This window comes from Calidris pugnax, unplaced genomic scaffold, assembly GCF_001431845.1.
Source record: "Calidris pugnax isolate Ruff unplaced genomic scaffold, ASM143184v1 scaffold171, whole genome shotgun sequence".
NCBI classification, from domain to species: domain Eukaryota; kingdom Metazoa; phylum Chordata; class Aves; order Charadriiformes; family Scolopacidae; genus Calidris; species Calidris pugnax.
The window spans coordinates 739,979-758,404 of NW_015091064.1; the positions used below are offsets into that span (position 1 = coordinate 739,979).

General features: G+C 36.6%; 1 protein-coding gene across 20 annotated transcripts in view; it reads right to left on the reverse strand.

Annotated features, from left to right (window-relative positions):
* MYT1L (myelin transcription factor 1-like) overlaps positions 1 to 18,426 on the reverse strand; it is a 300,708-nt gene that overhangs the window by 48,663 nt on the left and 233,619 nt on the right. For 14 of the 20 annotated variants that reach the window (XM_014956856.1, XM_014956860.1, XM_014956859.1 and 11 more), the window contains 5 exons: positions 16,258 to 16,505; positions 12,110 to 12,346; positions 10,254 to 10,375; positions 9,829 to 9,891; positions 9,263 to 9,331 (listed from right to left, as the gene is read on the reverse strand). In XM_014956856.1, the coding sequence (XP_014812342.1) occupies positions 9,263 to 9,331; positions 9,829 to 9,891; positions 10,254 to 10,375; positions 12,110 to 12,346; positions 16,258 to 16,505 (739 nt within the window). The remainder of the gene's footprint in view (positions 1 to 9,262; positions 9,332 to 9,828; positions 9,892 to 10,253; positions 10,376 to 12,109; positions 12,347 to 16,257; positions 16,506 to 18,426) is intronic. The other 6 variants (XM_014956867.1, XM_014956865.1, XM_014956869.1 and 3 more) reach the window with 1 other exon arrangement.

Here is an 18,426-nt window from a genome sequence, read left to right on the forward strand (position 1 = left end):
GGGTTTAATATTTTTCCTAGAACTTTTTTTTTTTTTTTTTTTTTTTTTTTTTTTTTTTTTTTTTACACAAAAAAAAAAAAAAAAAAAAAAAAAAAAAAGAAAAGAAAAGAAAAGAAAAGAAAGAAAGAAAATAAAAGAAAGCCTATGGATTGGTTTTCTTATAAACTGCGTCTGCATGATTTGATTCCTTTCCTACTTAATACAGAAGAAAAGTGCTCCAGTATCTAATCTCTTTTGAATAAGTTATATTTATAGCTCTTTAAATTGATCATGTGCTTTCATAATGATGTCTCTATTAATTTGCAGTCTGAAAATTTGGAAACTAGATTCTGTTCATCTCCATGTACTGGTAACTCTGAAGCCTGAAGATGGCATTTTAAATAGCACTCTGATTGACTACTTTAAACCTGATCATTTTAATGAAACTATGTAAATAGTGTAATTCTGGAAACTGTATCTTAAATATAATTTACTTAGATTTAATTTTTTCAAGATTCTTTTTTTTCCCTTTTTACCACAGTCCAAAAAATAATAGATAACAGCAGTAATGTGCTTATACTGTAGTCCTCCTCTGCGTCTTTTTTACTACAGAAAATAGATACTGCTGGAGCTGAGTGCAGTGTAAGCACAGTCAAGCATACAAAAATAATTAATGATGGCCAGTGTTAAATTACTCTTCAAATTCTAAGGTTGTTTCGCACAGTGTACACCAAATGAGCCCATGTTGAAAGAGCACAATGTCGTTATCTGTAGAAGGAGAGAAACCAGCAGACTTTGAAGCAGTGGAAATTCTGTGTGTGCTAGGGTAGAAGAGCAGTTTTTACATGCAGATGAGCAAATGTAAATTCCACTTACTAGGAATACAAAAAGTATTGTAAAAGAAGATTATGATGACGTGTTTATGAGGGATATGGGATATTTTAGAGATATAAAACATTGATATAGATACTACAGTGCTGCAAAAAATGTGTGCCACATAAAGTCCCAATAGCACTGAGATAAAAAGAAAGGGGTGAACTTAACAAAATCAGATGTTACTGTGCAGATACAGACACCGAGTAACCAAGTTAGCAATTGGGCATTCTAAGAAACCAAACAATGCAAGGAATTTTTTAACTTCAAAAGATTTAAATAAGGCAATCAAACATGAATGCTAACCCAAGAGAACAGCTGAAGGCATCTGCCCAGATCATCACTGTTGTATCTTAGCGTAACTCCACTGAAGCCAACGGAGCTACGCTAATTTACACCAACTGAGGATCCAGACAATCATATTTAGGACTTTGAGTGACAAAATTACTTTTATTTTGGGGTATATATTAAGGGGTTTTGGCAAGTCTGACCAAACACAGAAAGTGCAAAACACTGCACTTTTAATTCGCCTTTTAGCAACCGTATAGTTGATGCAACTTCCCATGGGGATTGCCTCAGCACTTGGGATATACCACAGCATCATGTTGCAGATCTTTGCGGATCTGGATGGAATGAGCAATTGGTTATGATCTGTTGATTTGAAGCAAAAATGATCAACACCACAATGGGAGTTTGCACAATAACCAAATTGTGCCAAAGAAAAGACCCTTGAATTGAATACAAGCAGATGCCAGGCTGAGTGAGATTAATTATGTAGGACACATTCAATGACAAAGAAGTATGACCAAACCCAAGGAAGGCAGAGGCAACTGTACAAATGGAAAGACTCCAAGACAAGAAGGCCTTAGAGAGATTCATTGGGCATGTTAACATAACTAAGCAAATTCATTGATAGTTAATCACAATTAAGTGCTCCTTTCAGAATAGCTGGTTAGGGACTGCACAGAATGGCACTGTAATGACTGACAAGAGAAAATTTTTGAAAATTAAAATGAACTTTCAAATAAACATTCACACTGAAATATTTGGTGATTAGTGAAGAGCTGAGAACTAAGGGCTGTATCTTCCAAACTCGTTAAGTTGCTATTGCAGACCCTGAATTCCACTTTCAAAGTTAGTCATATAGAAGGATGCCCAGCACTTACTTTCCTTCTGAAAACAAAGTTTAGACTCTTAAGCCACACATGTTGTTTTGAAAAAATTACTCTAATTCAGTGATCATTCACCTGAATTGAGACTATTTTGGGTGATAAATAAGTAGCATATGGTTTTAAATACTGATTAAAATCCAAACAGTAAAAAAGCACAGCTATCAATATCTTTTGTTTCAAATAATTAAGTAGATAAAGAAAGAGGCCATAAACTATTTGGGTATTGTAAATGCCACTGTGCAAATGAAGCCTCTAATTTCAGAGCATTTCGTGGTATTAAAAACTTGCTAAGGCCCTGATTCTGCAAGATGCTTCATGCAAACATTTTGTGCCTGCATGGAACATTTCACAGCATCAGAGGTACTGATATGCAGATGGAGCTTTTTAGGGAGTACATGCTTTTAAGACTACCTCTCAGTAATGAAAACAATGATGAAGGGTCTCATGTAAACAGAACTCAAGTATTTTCCATTTTAGAGACAAAAGTTGACAAACTTAAGTGAGAATAATGGAATGACTCAACCTTACCAGAGTCTGAATGAGTTATACTAAAAGAAAAAAAGCCCAGCCACTTCCATATTAAAAACTTATTGCGACTACAGAGATGAGGTTGCTGCAGATGATGGGTTTCTATACAAAGGACATTATCATAACACCACACAACATGAGGTTGGAAATGCTAGGTATAACCTACAGTGCCCATTTGAGTATTGAGAAGTGCAGGAACAGAGCCCAAGGTGTTCTGTTCTGGCCAGGCATGCATGCTGCCATCAAAGATAAGGTATCCAAGTGGAAATCTGCAATAAATACAGGAAACAAAAATGCAAAAAAAACCCACTGAAACCACATGAGATTCCTAATTTCACTTGGCCCAAGGATCTAGTTGAACAAAATGGGAAAGATTATTCCTTACAGGTGAACTAATACTGGGGATCTATGTTCCTTGGTTTTGTTTTTAATAATTTTAATTACTTGCACGCTAACTTGCAATTTAATAACACATTAAAAAATGCAGTTTGATTTACCATAATATTGCAGATAAGTTAATAAAACGGTATGATTTACAAATGACTCACTCCAGTAATTTTTAACATTACTCCAAATACATCACGTCTGGTCCTTGCAATCACATTTGCTTTATAAAAGTTAGCTAAAACATCAAGGAACTTAAAAAAAAATAACTGCAGATTCAATGGATACATACTTAGCATAAAGGCGTATTTCATTATAACACATTACTTACTAGGCTCAACAACCTCAGCATTCAAGAAAAACTGTACTGACAACTTCTATTAAGCTTCCCATGTAGGAAAAAAAAACAATAGAGGACATAAACAACAGGGGTAAAAAGAATGGAAATGGTTATTCCTCTTGCAACAAAGAGTAATATTCTAAGAGAAAAGTGAGTGAAAACTATATATTGGGTCATAGTCTTACCGAGTTCTTATAGGAAAACAGATGTAATCTCAGCAGGTAAAGGGAAGGAAAGGGAAAGGAAAGGAAGGAAAGGGAAGAGAAGGCAAGGCAAGGCACGGGATAACACTCCTGTGCAGATAAAGCAACTCTGCACTGAACATCAGAAACACCTCAAGTGGCAAACACAGGATGTAGGTGGAGAAATCACTTCCGCAGCTAAAGAGATCTCTGCAGAAATAATTGGTTTGAGTACAAAAAGTAACTCTATATTGGGAGCGCTACCAAGGTTTAAAGAGTATAGGTACCCATCAATGTCCAAGAATAATCTGGTTACCTGGCTAAAGATGGAAATGTTTTTGTGGTGTTTTACTAATATATCCTATTAATTTTTGTTTCTGTATTCGAATTTTGTATTGGAGAAGGGCTATATTTTGCAAGATCACTAATGTGAGGAAGAAAATATTATTTTTTTCCAGTAATATTTTATTTTACATATTCATCAGAATAAATTCATCACAAGCTTCTCAGTTTCTGGGAGGATATCCCTTCTTCTCAGTTGCTAGTTCTTGCTGAGCAAATGGCAGTAAAACTACACCAATAAAAAGTGAATACTAGCGATTATACTAACATGGAAGAGTCTCCCTAGAAGTATGAGCTAAGGATATCCTTCTATCCAGTCTTCCTGGAAGACTTGTGGTTAACAGGGAAAACTTTAGAGCTTTCCATCTGAACTGAATGGAAGACACTGCTAGGATGACAGGAATGGGAGACAAGGGAATAGGGAGAAAAGGATAGATAAAGTGCAGAAGATGACCACCAGGAATATTGAAATCAGGGCAGAGTGGTGTGGAAAGAAGAAGGAGGCACAGAAATTTGTGGAGAATGTGCAAAACAAACCAGGCTCCTCACTTTGAATTGAGACATGGAAAAGAAAAGGTCTCAGGCTTCATTGTAGAAAGGGCAATTGAGACTGCACTCCTCCCTGCAAGTGCCATAGGGGAATACAAAAGGTGTCCACCTCAGGGAACAATGACATGCAAAATCTACAAAGAGACACAGGTGCTTTGGGACTGAAGGACAGGGCATATTACAAAAGTGTCAGGTAAGTATCCACACTTGTAGGCACCTGGTTGAACTGCAAATCTTTCTGAGGGTCCGACTCTTTAATATAAGCACTAACGGGATTTTCTGGCAGAAAACTGACCCAAGGGATTAACGACAAATGTTAACAATTTGATAGTCAGTTCCACAGTAGACCAAGCTAATACTTAGTTACCTATGGCCTTTGAAAAAGTGTGACTATTTTTACATCAAAGTAGCGCTAAGGAGAACTAAGTTTGTCATTTTCTGGGAGTCTTTTGTACCCAGGTTCTCCGGATCGCACACTGGCAGTACACCAAGGAGAAATGTTCTCTGTCAGTACACCTCATTTTGGCTGGGATTGATTCATTGATGATCAAAAAGTGTCCTTTTAAAAACAATAATTAATTTTAGGGTTTTTTTTTTTTTTTTTTTTTTGAATAAGATTAAAAGTGCTTCAAAGCATTGCTTTTTTATTGTATTTATAATTCTACAATGGGATTACAGTTTTGAAGAAACTATAACTGTTAGAAAAACCTCCTATGATAAGGAGTAAATAAGGGAAACAGATAAGGAAAAGCCCTTGGGTAAGGGGTAAGGCTTGGGTAAGATTAAACTGGATTTAACTTATGAATATTTTAATATTGGTATCTGTCACTGGGTGGGCTGTTAATTGCTTTCTCATGAGTTAAGTTTACTCATCAATATAGTGTCCCTAGATCCTTTAAAAATTAGTTGGTTTTCATGAGTACTATAACCCAAATCTTAATGCTGGAAGAGTCTGGATTCTTGCCAGATATTAATTTCTTCAGAGACACTTAAAGCTGCTGACCTCTTTTTTTGCCAGCAGCAGTAACTGAGATTTAAAGCTGAAGAAATTCTTCTGTTATTTGGAGACCATTGACCACGCCGTGCAACTGCTTTGGTCTGCTGATAAACTACACATCAAGACTCTCATGTTTCCACTTGGGCTTTGGGTGAAAGTGGAGAAATGCACAATCTGCACAGTAAACCTTAGTGAGAAGCCTTACAGAAGAGAAGCATGGGTGGTAGGGAATAATTAGGCCAGCCCTGGAACAATTTAATTGAAAGCTGCAGCATTGTTATTCTGGGAGCCAGGAAATGTGAATGATGGAATTTATGGAGCCACAACTACCAAAAGACAATAGTGAGCACAGCCGTTAAGCAAAATAAACTTTTCTCTAAACTTTTCAGATTCTCATATTATTTTGTTTATGAATATTATCTGAATGACATTATCCATTAATATTACTGGAAGCGTTTGCTATTTTTTATTTCAGTTGGGGCTTAAAAAGAATCAGTGTGTTACCAAAATTCCAGTTAGGAAGCTGCATTATACACAACTTGTGTGTGTTCTACAATGAACAGAAGAGGATCGTGGATTAGTAGAATATGACAGAAAGGCTTTACCAGCACATATGTGATATCTGTTACATAAGCTATGGATGGCAAGGCCATAAAAGTATGAAAGCTTTCCAAACTATGCAGTCCAGAAATACAGTCCCTATGCTGCACTATCAATTCCTCTATTGTACTCTCCATTGTTCTCTTTACCTCATGCATTAGAAAATTATTTGCCAGAAATTTTACAGAGGTTGAAGTCTTTATGGATGACTGGAAACAATTACACTGAAAACCAGAACAAGGAATAGAAGATGAAGAGATGGGGAAGGTACAGACTGAAAGGGACAGGACAGAAGGGATCTCAGCTTGGAATATAGGCAAGAAATGTGCATACAATTCCTTTTACAGCCTGGGGCAGGAGCCAAGGTTACTGATTCTCACTGCTCTTCTGCTGTCAGCAAATATGTATGAAACACACCAGCAATGTTGCCCACCTCCTCCTGGTGCCAGTCCATGCAGAGCGTTACACCTTCTACTACTGTTTGCTACCACAGTAGTTCAGGTGACATACAGAGAGGATATCAAAAGTTCCCATGGTGGCTGGTAGCCTGATAGAGAGCCAGCAGGATCCCACATTATGGAGTTTCTGCTTCTTTTCAGCTTGCTCTTTTTAAAAGCAAGGAAATTATACCCCCAAACCTCACACACAGAAATATAACAGATGCGAACTAAGTACTTCACAGTTTAAAAATTCCAAAATCAGAATCACTTATCTAGCTTTGGTTTAGCTGTTTTGTGCATATGCATTATCATTTACATGATCACATCTTCTTCCATCTTAGGCAGAGAACAAGAGCGTAAATGAGAGCTGTGTAAAGGACACTGCCATCCATAGGACTCCTACTTCCCTGCTTTCGAATGCATGTGAGAAATGTGAAGATGCTTTACTTCTCTCTGTACCAACTTCATCAGGATGGTTAAGAGGTAGAGGACAATAAAAATATAAATGTGATGCAGACAGGAGATGGGCTGATTAGACATGGAGCTTGAGACAGGGAGCAATGTAGAAAAAACGATGAAGGAAAACAGGACGGAGTGAATGGACCAAGTAGAAGCTGGGACTGATCAGAGTGTGGGAGAGGAAAAAGGAGAGTCCAATTGCTGTTCTGGATGACTGGACTCTATCCTGCTTTTTCTGTAGAGTTCATCCCCATTCACAAATGGTCAGTCTCATTGTGTAGAACTGCTGAATGCCCACAGCTCCAAGCGAATTCAATGGGTACTTGGCTTTGAACATACACAGCTCTCTACAATGTGAAGGACTCTGACAAAGTGTGTCCTGGAAGTCTCAAACTGGAGCAGTCAAAATGATATGCTTAAGTTTTCTGGTTTTAAAATGGGGATAATACCAACCATGACTAACTTCAGCATAGATAAAAATTAATTCATTTAAAACCAAGATAAACTGACTAGGAAATACTCCGATGCAATGGTAATAACAAGTATGTGAGTGAGTTTGTAGTTACATCCTGAGAGTACAGACTAAGTGCAGTGAATAGCAGATAGGACCACACATGGGATAATGAGGAAAACAGAAGAAATTCATTAGTTGCTTATGCAGTGATTACTGTCTGCCCTGTGCAATATACTTTGCTATCCTATGGAAAAATATGTGATCAGAAAATGAAGGATTGCCTTGTAATGAAAATGTGAAAGAGAACCGAGTTAGGTTAGCCTGCTTAAAATTCTAGCATTTCCTGACTTTTGAATTCATTTAACAAAGTTTTTATATGTTCAACAGGTATTATGATAACTGCTAAATAAATCTTTTATGCTAAATTCTAAGTAAGTAGCAGATGCTAAACCTAAAAATATAACTTTAGATATGACTTAATCTTCCTTAATTTGCTTATGCAAAACTTGAAACAGGCAGAGAGAATGGCATGAGACAAGAGTGGAGTCTCAAGTTTAAGTGATTTTTTTTTTTCCTTCCTGGTCTCTATTAGGTAGGCTTCAATGCAGATGCTTGAGAAAGGCAGAGGAGATGGGGTAATTCAGGAGTAGCTTTCTAATACAAGTGGAAATTTTATAAAGGGTCAACGCAGCAATTTATGTGCTAAAAGTATTATCCATCTGCCCAAAGGGTCTTGTCTGAGTTTTGTTTATGTCATTACATTTCCTCAAACATCTACCATTTGACCCATCCCAACCCAAAATCCCGATCCAAATATGAGTTCCTCTGGGGTTATGTGCCCATGTCTTACTCTGCTTATACTTAGATGTTTTCCCTGATCCCATTTACATCCCCTTAGATATCACATAGCCTTCTAGCAGCAGATACCAGCATGACCTAAACTGACATTTATGATTGGGTGGGAAACAAATTGTAATTTTATACCTATTTTTTGCACTAGTGACTAGATTAGCTAAGGCTAAAGTGCATTCTTACTTCAGCAGCTTTCTCATGCTTGCTTTCATATCTTTTCATGCTTTACATCAAGGTTTGTTTTTTTCATCAAGGTATATAAATACTTTTTAAGGCAGTTGTGTGTGGTGATGACAGAATAGTGCTTAGCATGGCAGCGTAACCTATCCATTCATACTTTCCCTACCCAATTTTTCCTTGTCACTTGTGAACATCTTTCCATATTAACCATAACACCAGCTCAGGAGTACCACTATCTCAAAGCACTAACAAAGGCTATAGTTCTTCCACACACACAGAGTTGCAGTCGAGCATACGGTGCAAGAAAACAGATCAAAGCCACGTCTTACAATTTTCTAACTTTCATTGCTCACAATTGTCACTCCAAAGAACCAAAAGGAAATGTAAAGAATGCATTTTAAGTAGGGAAATAACTAAGTAAACACTAAAAAACGTAGTCAAAAAAGAAAATGCATTAAGCTGGTAACAGTGATATAAACCTGGGGAAAATTATGCAAGCATTAGGGATATACAAATTGTTTTCTCTTTCCTCCAATCTATGTCTGAGAAATACAGCACTTTATTGGTTGCGTAATCATCAGAAGTATTTCATCAGTCTAACTGCATGAGAATGTTCTATTCTAACTATTAAAAATTCAAACATTCAGAAAAAAATTTAATTGGAATTGAAATATTTAGATGAAATTCCAAAAGTTCTAAATTTTGTCCATCCCTATCACCTAATGAATACACGGAAAGAAATATTACATCAACAGACTTATGTATAGAACCAGCCTGTATGGAATTTCTAGAGATTTCAGCACATGTTCCAAGCAGGATCAGCTCCTTTGCAGCAGCTCTCCAGACAGTGTTTCTAATTTCTGATGCAACTATACACAATTTACAGTCAAATAAATATTTATAAAGAAAATATTTGTTCTTTATATCTTACTTGAGTTCTTGTGAGCTTGTGGCCAGCATACTTCGAATGCTTTTGTCAGCCAAGGGACAGCCAGATAAACTGCAAGACATGGCAGGACATACAAGTAAGTTAATCTTCTTATTAACTGAATTCTCCCAAACAAACACAACATAAAAATTAAAAAGTAAAAGTTTGTAATGCAGAAAAGCGATGGGGCAAGTGCTGTAATATTGAATTTTGTAATATAGTTAACCCTCTGAATATATTTAGGTATCAACATTACTTCCAAAATTACATACTGTAAATGTTCTTTTTGTTTGTTTGTTTCTCCATGAACCAGTAAAATGTAACAAAAAATATTTGAGATTCCTGGGTTAACTACTTAAATGCTTAAGAATACTTTGGAAATTTTAGTAATCTATTTAAAAATAAAAGACGTTTATACAACACACAAATTAGCATGCTTTTAAGATCAACATATATTACTCAAAGGGTTAACACATAGTTCAACGTTTTACTTTGACAGCATTGTTGAGGTAAGCTGAAAACAATAAATTGAAAAGACAGAATCCACCATGAAAAAAATGAAGTCACACCTTCTATGTGAGGCGTAATTACCAGTCACATGACCACTCCCATCACACCCTGGTGTTGGACATCTGCCACCAAACAAAAACAAAAACAGCCAAAATAGTAAGTATGTTTAAAAAAAAACTTTTAAAAGTTTCATTGTTTCCAGTTTAGCTGCAATGACTGCAAGGGGTTTTAAGCATCCTAATCGAAAAGCTGCAAAATGAACAGGTTTAAATGAAAATGGCGTCTCAATACAATATAGCATCATTAAGAACAAGCAAATACACATTAGCTTATCACTTTACTTAACTGGCAGTTTGAAACATTTATATGCTGCAAATGTTGCATGCTCATACTGCAAGGCGTATATGTACTCGTTTGTTTAAAAAAAGACAAAGAGAGAAAAGGTTAAAAGGAGAAAAATAATTTCACCTCACATTATGCTTACGTTATTAAATCCTTTTTGCTCTCTTTGCATTGAGGGTATTTGGGTTTAGGACTTGGGATTGTAACTTCACCCGGATACCTTCTTTCTTCAAGCGCCTCTTGGAAAGGATCCAAATCTTCTGGCTACAGGCAAATACATAAGCATTAGTTTCAGTAAGGTGATTTTACAACTATACAATATGATGCAAAGCAGAGTCATCAGATGCTATCCCCTTTTTCATCCTATTCTGCCAGAGAAATTTAATGAAATTATTTTATATTCCCTCACTTATTAAACCTTTAAATAGTACTTGGATATTTTAATGAAGACTTCATGAACTGTGGTACATATAGGTTATTTAATTAGGAAAGGAAAAAAAAGGGCAAAAACCAGCTTTTCTAATAGCTGCCATATTGTTTAGCTTTAAAAGAATCAGTATTCTTTTCTAAAGCCGTGGCGAAACAGAGGCAAGGGAAAAAAGGTGATCAAGTACAGCATCTTGTGTATCAAAAAAACATCTTAACATTTTAACTTTTTAGAACGTCTCAAAGATCAAACAGGAGTGATCTCAACATGTGCACAGAATCTCAATCTGGGGCAAACCTCAACGGATCTGCCTGGCAAAATATAATTATATAATTTATAATTAACTTTACCAATGCATTCAGAAATCCAAACTCATCTACTTCAGGAATAAAGCGGATGAATGCATTGATCTAGTGGTTCCTGCAGATGGTGCTACGAACACCACAGTAGAAATAGGAAGTTCTGCTTACTCTGAAAAAAATATGCAATACTCTCTGTTTTACCTCACATTTCCTTGATAGTGACAGGTTTCTTCCTAACTGCAGTGAAATTAATAGCAAAACTGTAATTAACACCAGAGCTAGAATGCATTCAGTGTATCTAGTGAAAATGCCACTTTTTTGTATCTTTCAAAGCTCCTGAAAATAGTTTTGTTTTAATTAAAATTGGCAAGAAATGTGCTACACACAAATGATTAGCCTAATTTTCTGTTATAAATGCAGAAAAACCAGAGAACAATCTCTAGAATTCTCCAAATGGCTAAACTGCATTGAGCGCAGCATTGTAAACTACACGGTGGATAAGGCTGAAACATGATGAACAAAAGCAGTGACATTAAAACTTGCCAGCAGACCTCTTCAGTGTCCTAGCTGTTCTAAGTTTTGAAAAGTAAAATAAATTCACTAGCATATGTTCTTTATTTTCCTCTTCTGTTTAAAGGGTTTTGCTGTTGTCTTTGTATTATGAATTGAAAAGTAATACTTATTTCTAATATCCCTTCTTTGTGTTCTTTAAACAAAGTATTTCATTAATACAGGCCCTTTCATGCACAGAGCTATCAAGAGAGCATAAGTAATCTAGAAGAAGATTAGCTGAAATAGTTGAAAGCTTACATTATACTCTGCTGCTTTTGTTTAAATTGATTTCTAAGTAATACATGCTTTCAAATACTCAGCACATCATTCATGGTTTTCAAATTCAGGAGAATATCTTGTCTTGAGAGCTGATTATCCCAGTATTGCACAGTTATGTCAACTTGCTTACACAGAGTAATGTAATCTGGATACAGCGAAACATCTTTACTGCAGAAAATATTTGTTAACAAGATGATGCTGTTAGAAAATATGATTCACATTCATGGTTCAAATGTTGTCTTACGGAACTTAGTCACAGATCAGATGTGTGCCAGCATGTTACAGTCCTAAAGATTAACCAGCAGAAAGTCCTTTTTGTAGAAAACCATCATTTTTATCACATATTAATTTTGTTTCCTCTTTCCCTCCAAATTTCAGAAATTTAATGAATTACCAAAATCAGATTGCAACGAGAACTAATAGATGAAAAAGACATACATTAATCTCTTTGGGATCATCTTCATCTATCCTACTGGGCTTCATTTTAGTGTAGTCCACTGGCAAATCCCAGCAGTCACCCTCGTTCAGTTGGTAACACCGGTTATTCATCACGGCTTGCCGCTGTGGGGACATTGGCTCCAGTGGTGTCAAAATGGTACAGCAACCATCTCGCTGCCTCTGCTTGTTCATGCTCAGATCCAACGTTCCATTTTCATCGACTTCCATATCAGGATTCTGTCAAAATAAGAAAAATATTGTTAATACGGCTTCACACTAGCAAACTGTTACCTCTCTGTGTTCTTCAATCTGATTGCCTAGCAGAATGATAAAACGCTTTTCCATTCCTGTATAGATTGTAAGCATTGAGCCCCCTCCCACACATAGCATGATGCTGTTACACAACATTAATGCTGTTAAAGTAGATTTCTTCCTGAATGGCTAATCTGACGTTTGGAGGAAGAGAGGAGAGTCTTCAATACCCCTCCTGCCAGCCAGCACACAGGTGCAAAATTTGGAATGAAAAGGAGAAATCTCTAAAGGTATTTTCTTGTTGTCGTCTTTATGCTCGTAATTTATTCTGTGACAGGTGAGTATCTATGAGGTAACATCTGCATAATTCTTGTTTCCAGTCCTGACACCTATCTGGATGATTAGAGTAACAAAAACCAGCAAGCATCAAATAGTCTTTGTTTTTTTAACATTAACAGTCAATGCTTGAATAGATAATGTCAGAAAATTAAACAGGGAGATAGTCCTGTTGGATGCCCCAAAAGTCCTTTTGGATACCACTTGCCAATGAGGAAATACATTCAAATTTCACAGTTCCTTCCCTGCAGATGCAAATGTATTAACATTTCATATATCCATATTTACAATCAACAAATTTAGGTAGCCAAATAGTTGTGCCAATTTCTGCAGTGACTGAGGTACTGTGAAAAAGAGGGCAAATATGGGCCCTTACTTTTTCTCTTATAGAAACAAAAGAGGGTTGTCTATTATATTAGGTGAGGAGAAATCAGGTATCTTAAAGTGAAGACAAATTTTAAAATTTAAAAAAAATCAGGACAGATAAAATAAAAATGCTCACAGAGAATCCCTCATCTCTTCAAAAACGAAACGCTCCGAAATTTGGTTCCAAAACTAACGTGACTGCGACTGACTCCTCATATGTCTGACGACTTTCTCTCCTCAGGAGCAATAACAGAGCTGCAGGGAAGCACTGTGAATGCAAATCTCTCTTTCTGAATTACTGCCTTTTGTCTGAACATATATCTAATTGCTGTTATTCTGCTAATTTAATTTAGAAAACAGTTGTTTATCTTCTCAGATTCATTCCTTTAGTTTCAATATAGGGTGTCACATAAGGAAAGAGGCCCTTTCTGGTTTTGAGACAGAAGATTTTTAGCAGTGTATCCCAACTTTTCCCATCGTATTGATATAGAGAACAACTGCATTTATTTACATGCCAGAAAGAGATTTCCCTCTCAAACAGTATTAAATGAATTAATATACAAATCAGCATTTGAAAACAAAGTCAACAGCCATTCTAGTTTAAATCATGTTTATTACTAATACCTACTGCTACAGGTTTAGTTTGTTATGAACGATCAAGGGGCTTTACACGATGAGGGGAAGAAAAACCTTTGTCTATATGTAGAAGAACAGAACATGTCTGCCAGCTCAAAAGCTCTTCTATAAGCATAATAAAAATGTCTCCTCTGCACTGCATCTGTCTACTTAGCCATCTAGTGGTCTCCTATAGGTAACACTGTACTGTTTGCTGGTGCATATTAAATACTCATTTCTTAACAGCTATCAGATTTGAAACTTAATGTTTATAATGAAAAAAAATATCTTTGGGCAAATCTTTAATGGCTGTTAATAACGCACCATTTTTCTTAATATATAAAGCTTAACAACAAAAGCCTTTTTTTTTATATAATTTGTATCTGTACAGCTATTTCATGATATACTGAAGCTCTATGAATATATAGAACATCAGTTACCCTGCACGACTGTTAAACATTTAAAGTCATCTGTACTGGAGGATTTGTTCATTTCAAATGTATTATGCAGTGACTTAAGAACTGTGGTATCACAGACAGGGAAGAAATTATAACACATAAGTAGCAGAGATTTCTTTGTACTAGATCTTACAACCTTAGGTCCCATTTGTGACTTCTAAATGAAAACACATTGTTAAATCTTAAGCCTTTCACAAAATGTATGAATCAGATTGAGCTTATTAAAAAAAATCAGTAGTGCAATTAATAACACTCGAGCAATCCAAACATCTTTTGTAATTATAGATCTCACTGGTAACAGACAAATTAAAAAAAAAAAGGAGTATATGCTACCAGCATCATCAGTTTATATACCGATCGGGATTTCCTGAGATACTTGTGATAAATTTGCATCTTTCTTTTTTTTTTTTTCCTCCCCTCCCTGCTTTAGCAGAGCCACCAGATTATGTTAATTGAAATGAAAGGAAAAAAAAAAAAAAAAGGCTCTTATAGAAACAAAAGAGGGTTGTCTATTATATTAGGTGAGGAGAAATCAGGTATCTTAAAGTGAAGACAAATTTTAAAATTTAAAAAAAATCAGGACAGATAAAATAAAAATGCTCACAGAGAATCCCTCATCTCTTCAAAAACGAAACGCTCCGAAATTTGGTTCCAAAACTAACGTGACTGCGACTGACTCCTCATATGTCTGACGACTTTCTCTCCTCAGGAGCAATAACAGAGCTGCAGGGAAGCACTGTGAATGCAAATCTCTCTTTCTGAATTACTGCCTTTTGTCTGAACATATATCTAATTGCTGTTATTCTGCTAATTTAATTTAGAAAACAGTTGTTTATCTTCTCAGATTCATTCCTTTAGTTTCAATATAGGGTGTCACATAAGGAAAGAGGCCCTTTCTGGTTTTGAGACAGAAGATTTTTAGCAGTGTATCCCAACTTTTCCCATCGTATTGATATAGAGAACAACTGCATTTATTTACATGCCAGAAAGAGATTTCCCTCTCAAACAGTATTAAATGAATTAATATACAAATCAGCATTTGAAAACAAAGTCAACAGCCATTCTAGTTTAAATCATGTTTATTACTAATACCTACTGCTACAGGTTTAGTTTGTTATGAACGATCAAGGGGCTTTACACGATGAGGGGAAGAAAAACCTTTGTCTATATGTAGAAGAACAGAACATGTCTGCCAGCTCAAAAGCTCTTCTATAAGCATAATAAAAATGTCTCCTCTGCACTGCATCTGTCTACTTAGCCATCTAGTGGTCTCCTATAGGTAACACTGTACTGTTTGCTGGTGCATATTAAATACTCATTTCTTAACAGCTATCAGATTTGAAACTTAATGTTTATAATGAAAAAAAATATCTTTGGGCAAATCTTTAATGGCTGTTAATAACGCACCATTTTTCTTAATATATAAAGCTTAACAACAAAAGCCTTTTTTTTTATATAATTTGTATCTGTACAGCTATTTCATGATATACTGAAGCTCTATGAATATATAGAACATCAGTTACCCTGCACGACTGTTAAACATTTAAAGTCATCTGTACTGGAGGATTTGTTCATTTCAAATGTATTATGCAGTGACTTAAGAACTGTGGTATCACAGACAGGGAAGAAATTATAACACATAAGTAGCAGAGATTTCTTTGTACTAGATCTTACAACCTTAGGTCCCATTTGTGACTTCTAAATGAAAACACATTGTTAAATCTTAAGCCTTTCACAAAATGTATGAATCAGATTGAGCTTATTAAAAAAAATCAGTAGTGCAATTAATAACACTCGAGCAATCCAAACATCTTTTGTAATTATAGATCTCACTGGTAACAGACAAATTAAAAAAAAAAAGGAGTATATGCTACCAGCATCATCAGTTTATATACCGATCGGGATTTCCTGAGATACTTGTGATAAATTTGCATCTTTCTTTTTTTTTTTTTCCTCCCCTCCCTGCTTTAGCAGAGCCACCAGATTATGTTAATTGAAATGAAAGGAAAAAAAAAAAAAAAAAGGCAAGATGTACTAAAGCTATTCTTCTATGTATCAGGGACACAGAGCAAATGCAGTAAAGAGAAATCTTCATCAACAAACAGAATTACTTATTTTTACCCTCACACAGAGATCCTGAGGCTTAGTGGAGAGGTTCTGAGGCATCTCCCTGCAGCGAGTGGAGAGATTCAGAATAGCAGTAGCAGCCATGTGCGCTGCCTCCATGTCATGAGTATAGTCAAAGCTGCTCTTGCTGCAGGTACTGCTGGCACTGCTGCCTCCACCACAACTCATATTGCTGCTGCTGCTGGGGGCATAACTGCTTGTTGTGCTGCTGGTTGGACTTGAATTCTTACAGTAGCGTTTAGCTGTGGGAAGAAATATGACAAGGATGACTCAAAAGAACGAGCATTCTGCACAAGTGAAGAGAAAAACAAACTGCTGGAGGTGAAATTTATAATGAGCAACAGTAACCAATGAAAAAAAAAAAGAAAAGAAAAAAGCCAGCAATAAGAATGATGGCTGTATTTCTTGATTTCAGTCTGTGACTTTTATATGCTACATATGTTAGTTTGTATGAAATAACCTCCTGTAAATATCTGCATGACATGATCATGAATCGTTCTGACAAACAGGCTGGATTTAGAAAACAATAAAAACACAGAAACACTGCTTTTACCCCACATATATAGTCAGACAGAAGGTAGATTCTGCTCGGCTCATTCCTTTTTATTTATGAGGGGGCAAGATAACGCTACGGGACCTTTTCATATCTACAGGAGTGAACTGTTAATTTGAGGCCTACACTCCCCGCAGCTGCTGGAGACCAAGCCCACCGTAAGGCCTCTGGGCCACAGCACTACCCGTACGTCCTCAAACACCCCACACTTCCTAAAAAGGTTCCCTCTTCCCACATCATGGGCAAATATTACAACACTGGCCATCGGGAAGGAGAGGAACATGATGGAATAAGAAAGGCGGTGGACACATGCGAGCTTTAACACGGCTTGCACGCGGGCAGAAGCAGTGGCTGTGTAAACGGGAACAGGCAGAAGTGAAAGGTCCTCACCTCCAAACTACCCGAGCGCCTACAACTCTCCACAAAATTTGTAAGGACCAAAGACACCCCTGACTGCCCACGCCGAGGACAGCGGCACTCAGCTGTGCTCTCTGACTGACAGAACCCACCAGCGGTCACAGAAGAGCTGAGGCAGCGACAAACCTCCCGCCCAGCCCCTCTAAACACATGGCAGCACCTTCGCTGCTTTCGGGAAACGCTCCTCACAGCCCGAAGTCTCACAGCAGCAATGCAAACCAGCCTCAGTAGCCCACTCATTTCTCCAACCCTCTTCCCAAATAAACCATTTTAAAAACGCTTATATAAAATGCAAGGAAGTGTCAGCTCGTCTCCTAATACTAAAAGTTTACGAATTTCCATTAAAAAAAATGAAAGTCAAGGTGAGAGGACACACACGTGCGTATTACAGCGGCGACTTGCCCCTAAGATGGAAACGTATACGGCAGAGATCACATCATATAGCAGAGTGTAACAATAACCAACTAGCCTGCTGATTAGAGAGCTATACAAAAAAGGTCGCTAGAGCTCCGCCGTGATGGGCTCCATTTAAATGCCAGGCTCTTCAGGTGTATTTGTCTGAGCAGACATACATATAATAATCTGTTCCCACGAGCACAGCCCATTTGTGAACCACAGGCTGCTTTGGAAGCAGGTGGGGTTCAAAAGAAGAATCTGAAAGCAAAATTTCTCTGCTAGAGGTTATGTCATCCTCCTTTCTCTAAAAAACTGAAAAAAATCATGGCATTATTTTTACTGTAAAGGAAACAGTGTTTCACTTAATTCATAACAGATGGAGTTTTCTCAGGAAAGCCACATAATGCACAGGGTGTGATTTTTTTTTAAGTGAAGTGAATGCTAAACATTCATCACATTTCTTTGTTTTGAACACATAGTAGCACTACTCTAGCAGGGTATCCACTAATAATAAACCTGTGAACTGTTTCTCAAGAGTTTCATTATTAAGATAGTAGTCAGTGGTGGTCATTAAAAATTCAGCATTTATCCATTGTTAGTTTGTAACAGTATCCAAGACACACAAGAATTTTCCTACACTTAAGGAAGGAAATAATTGAATAATTCGGTTTCTACTGTGTTAACACAGCAAGCACCCTGTACCACTGAACTTGTCAAAATAGAAATATCTTTCAAAATTCACATGAACAAATAAGAATTCTGTCACTTGCAAAAAATGTTAGTCTTGTTATAGCAGG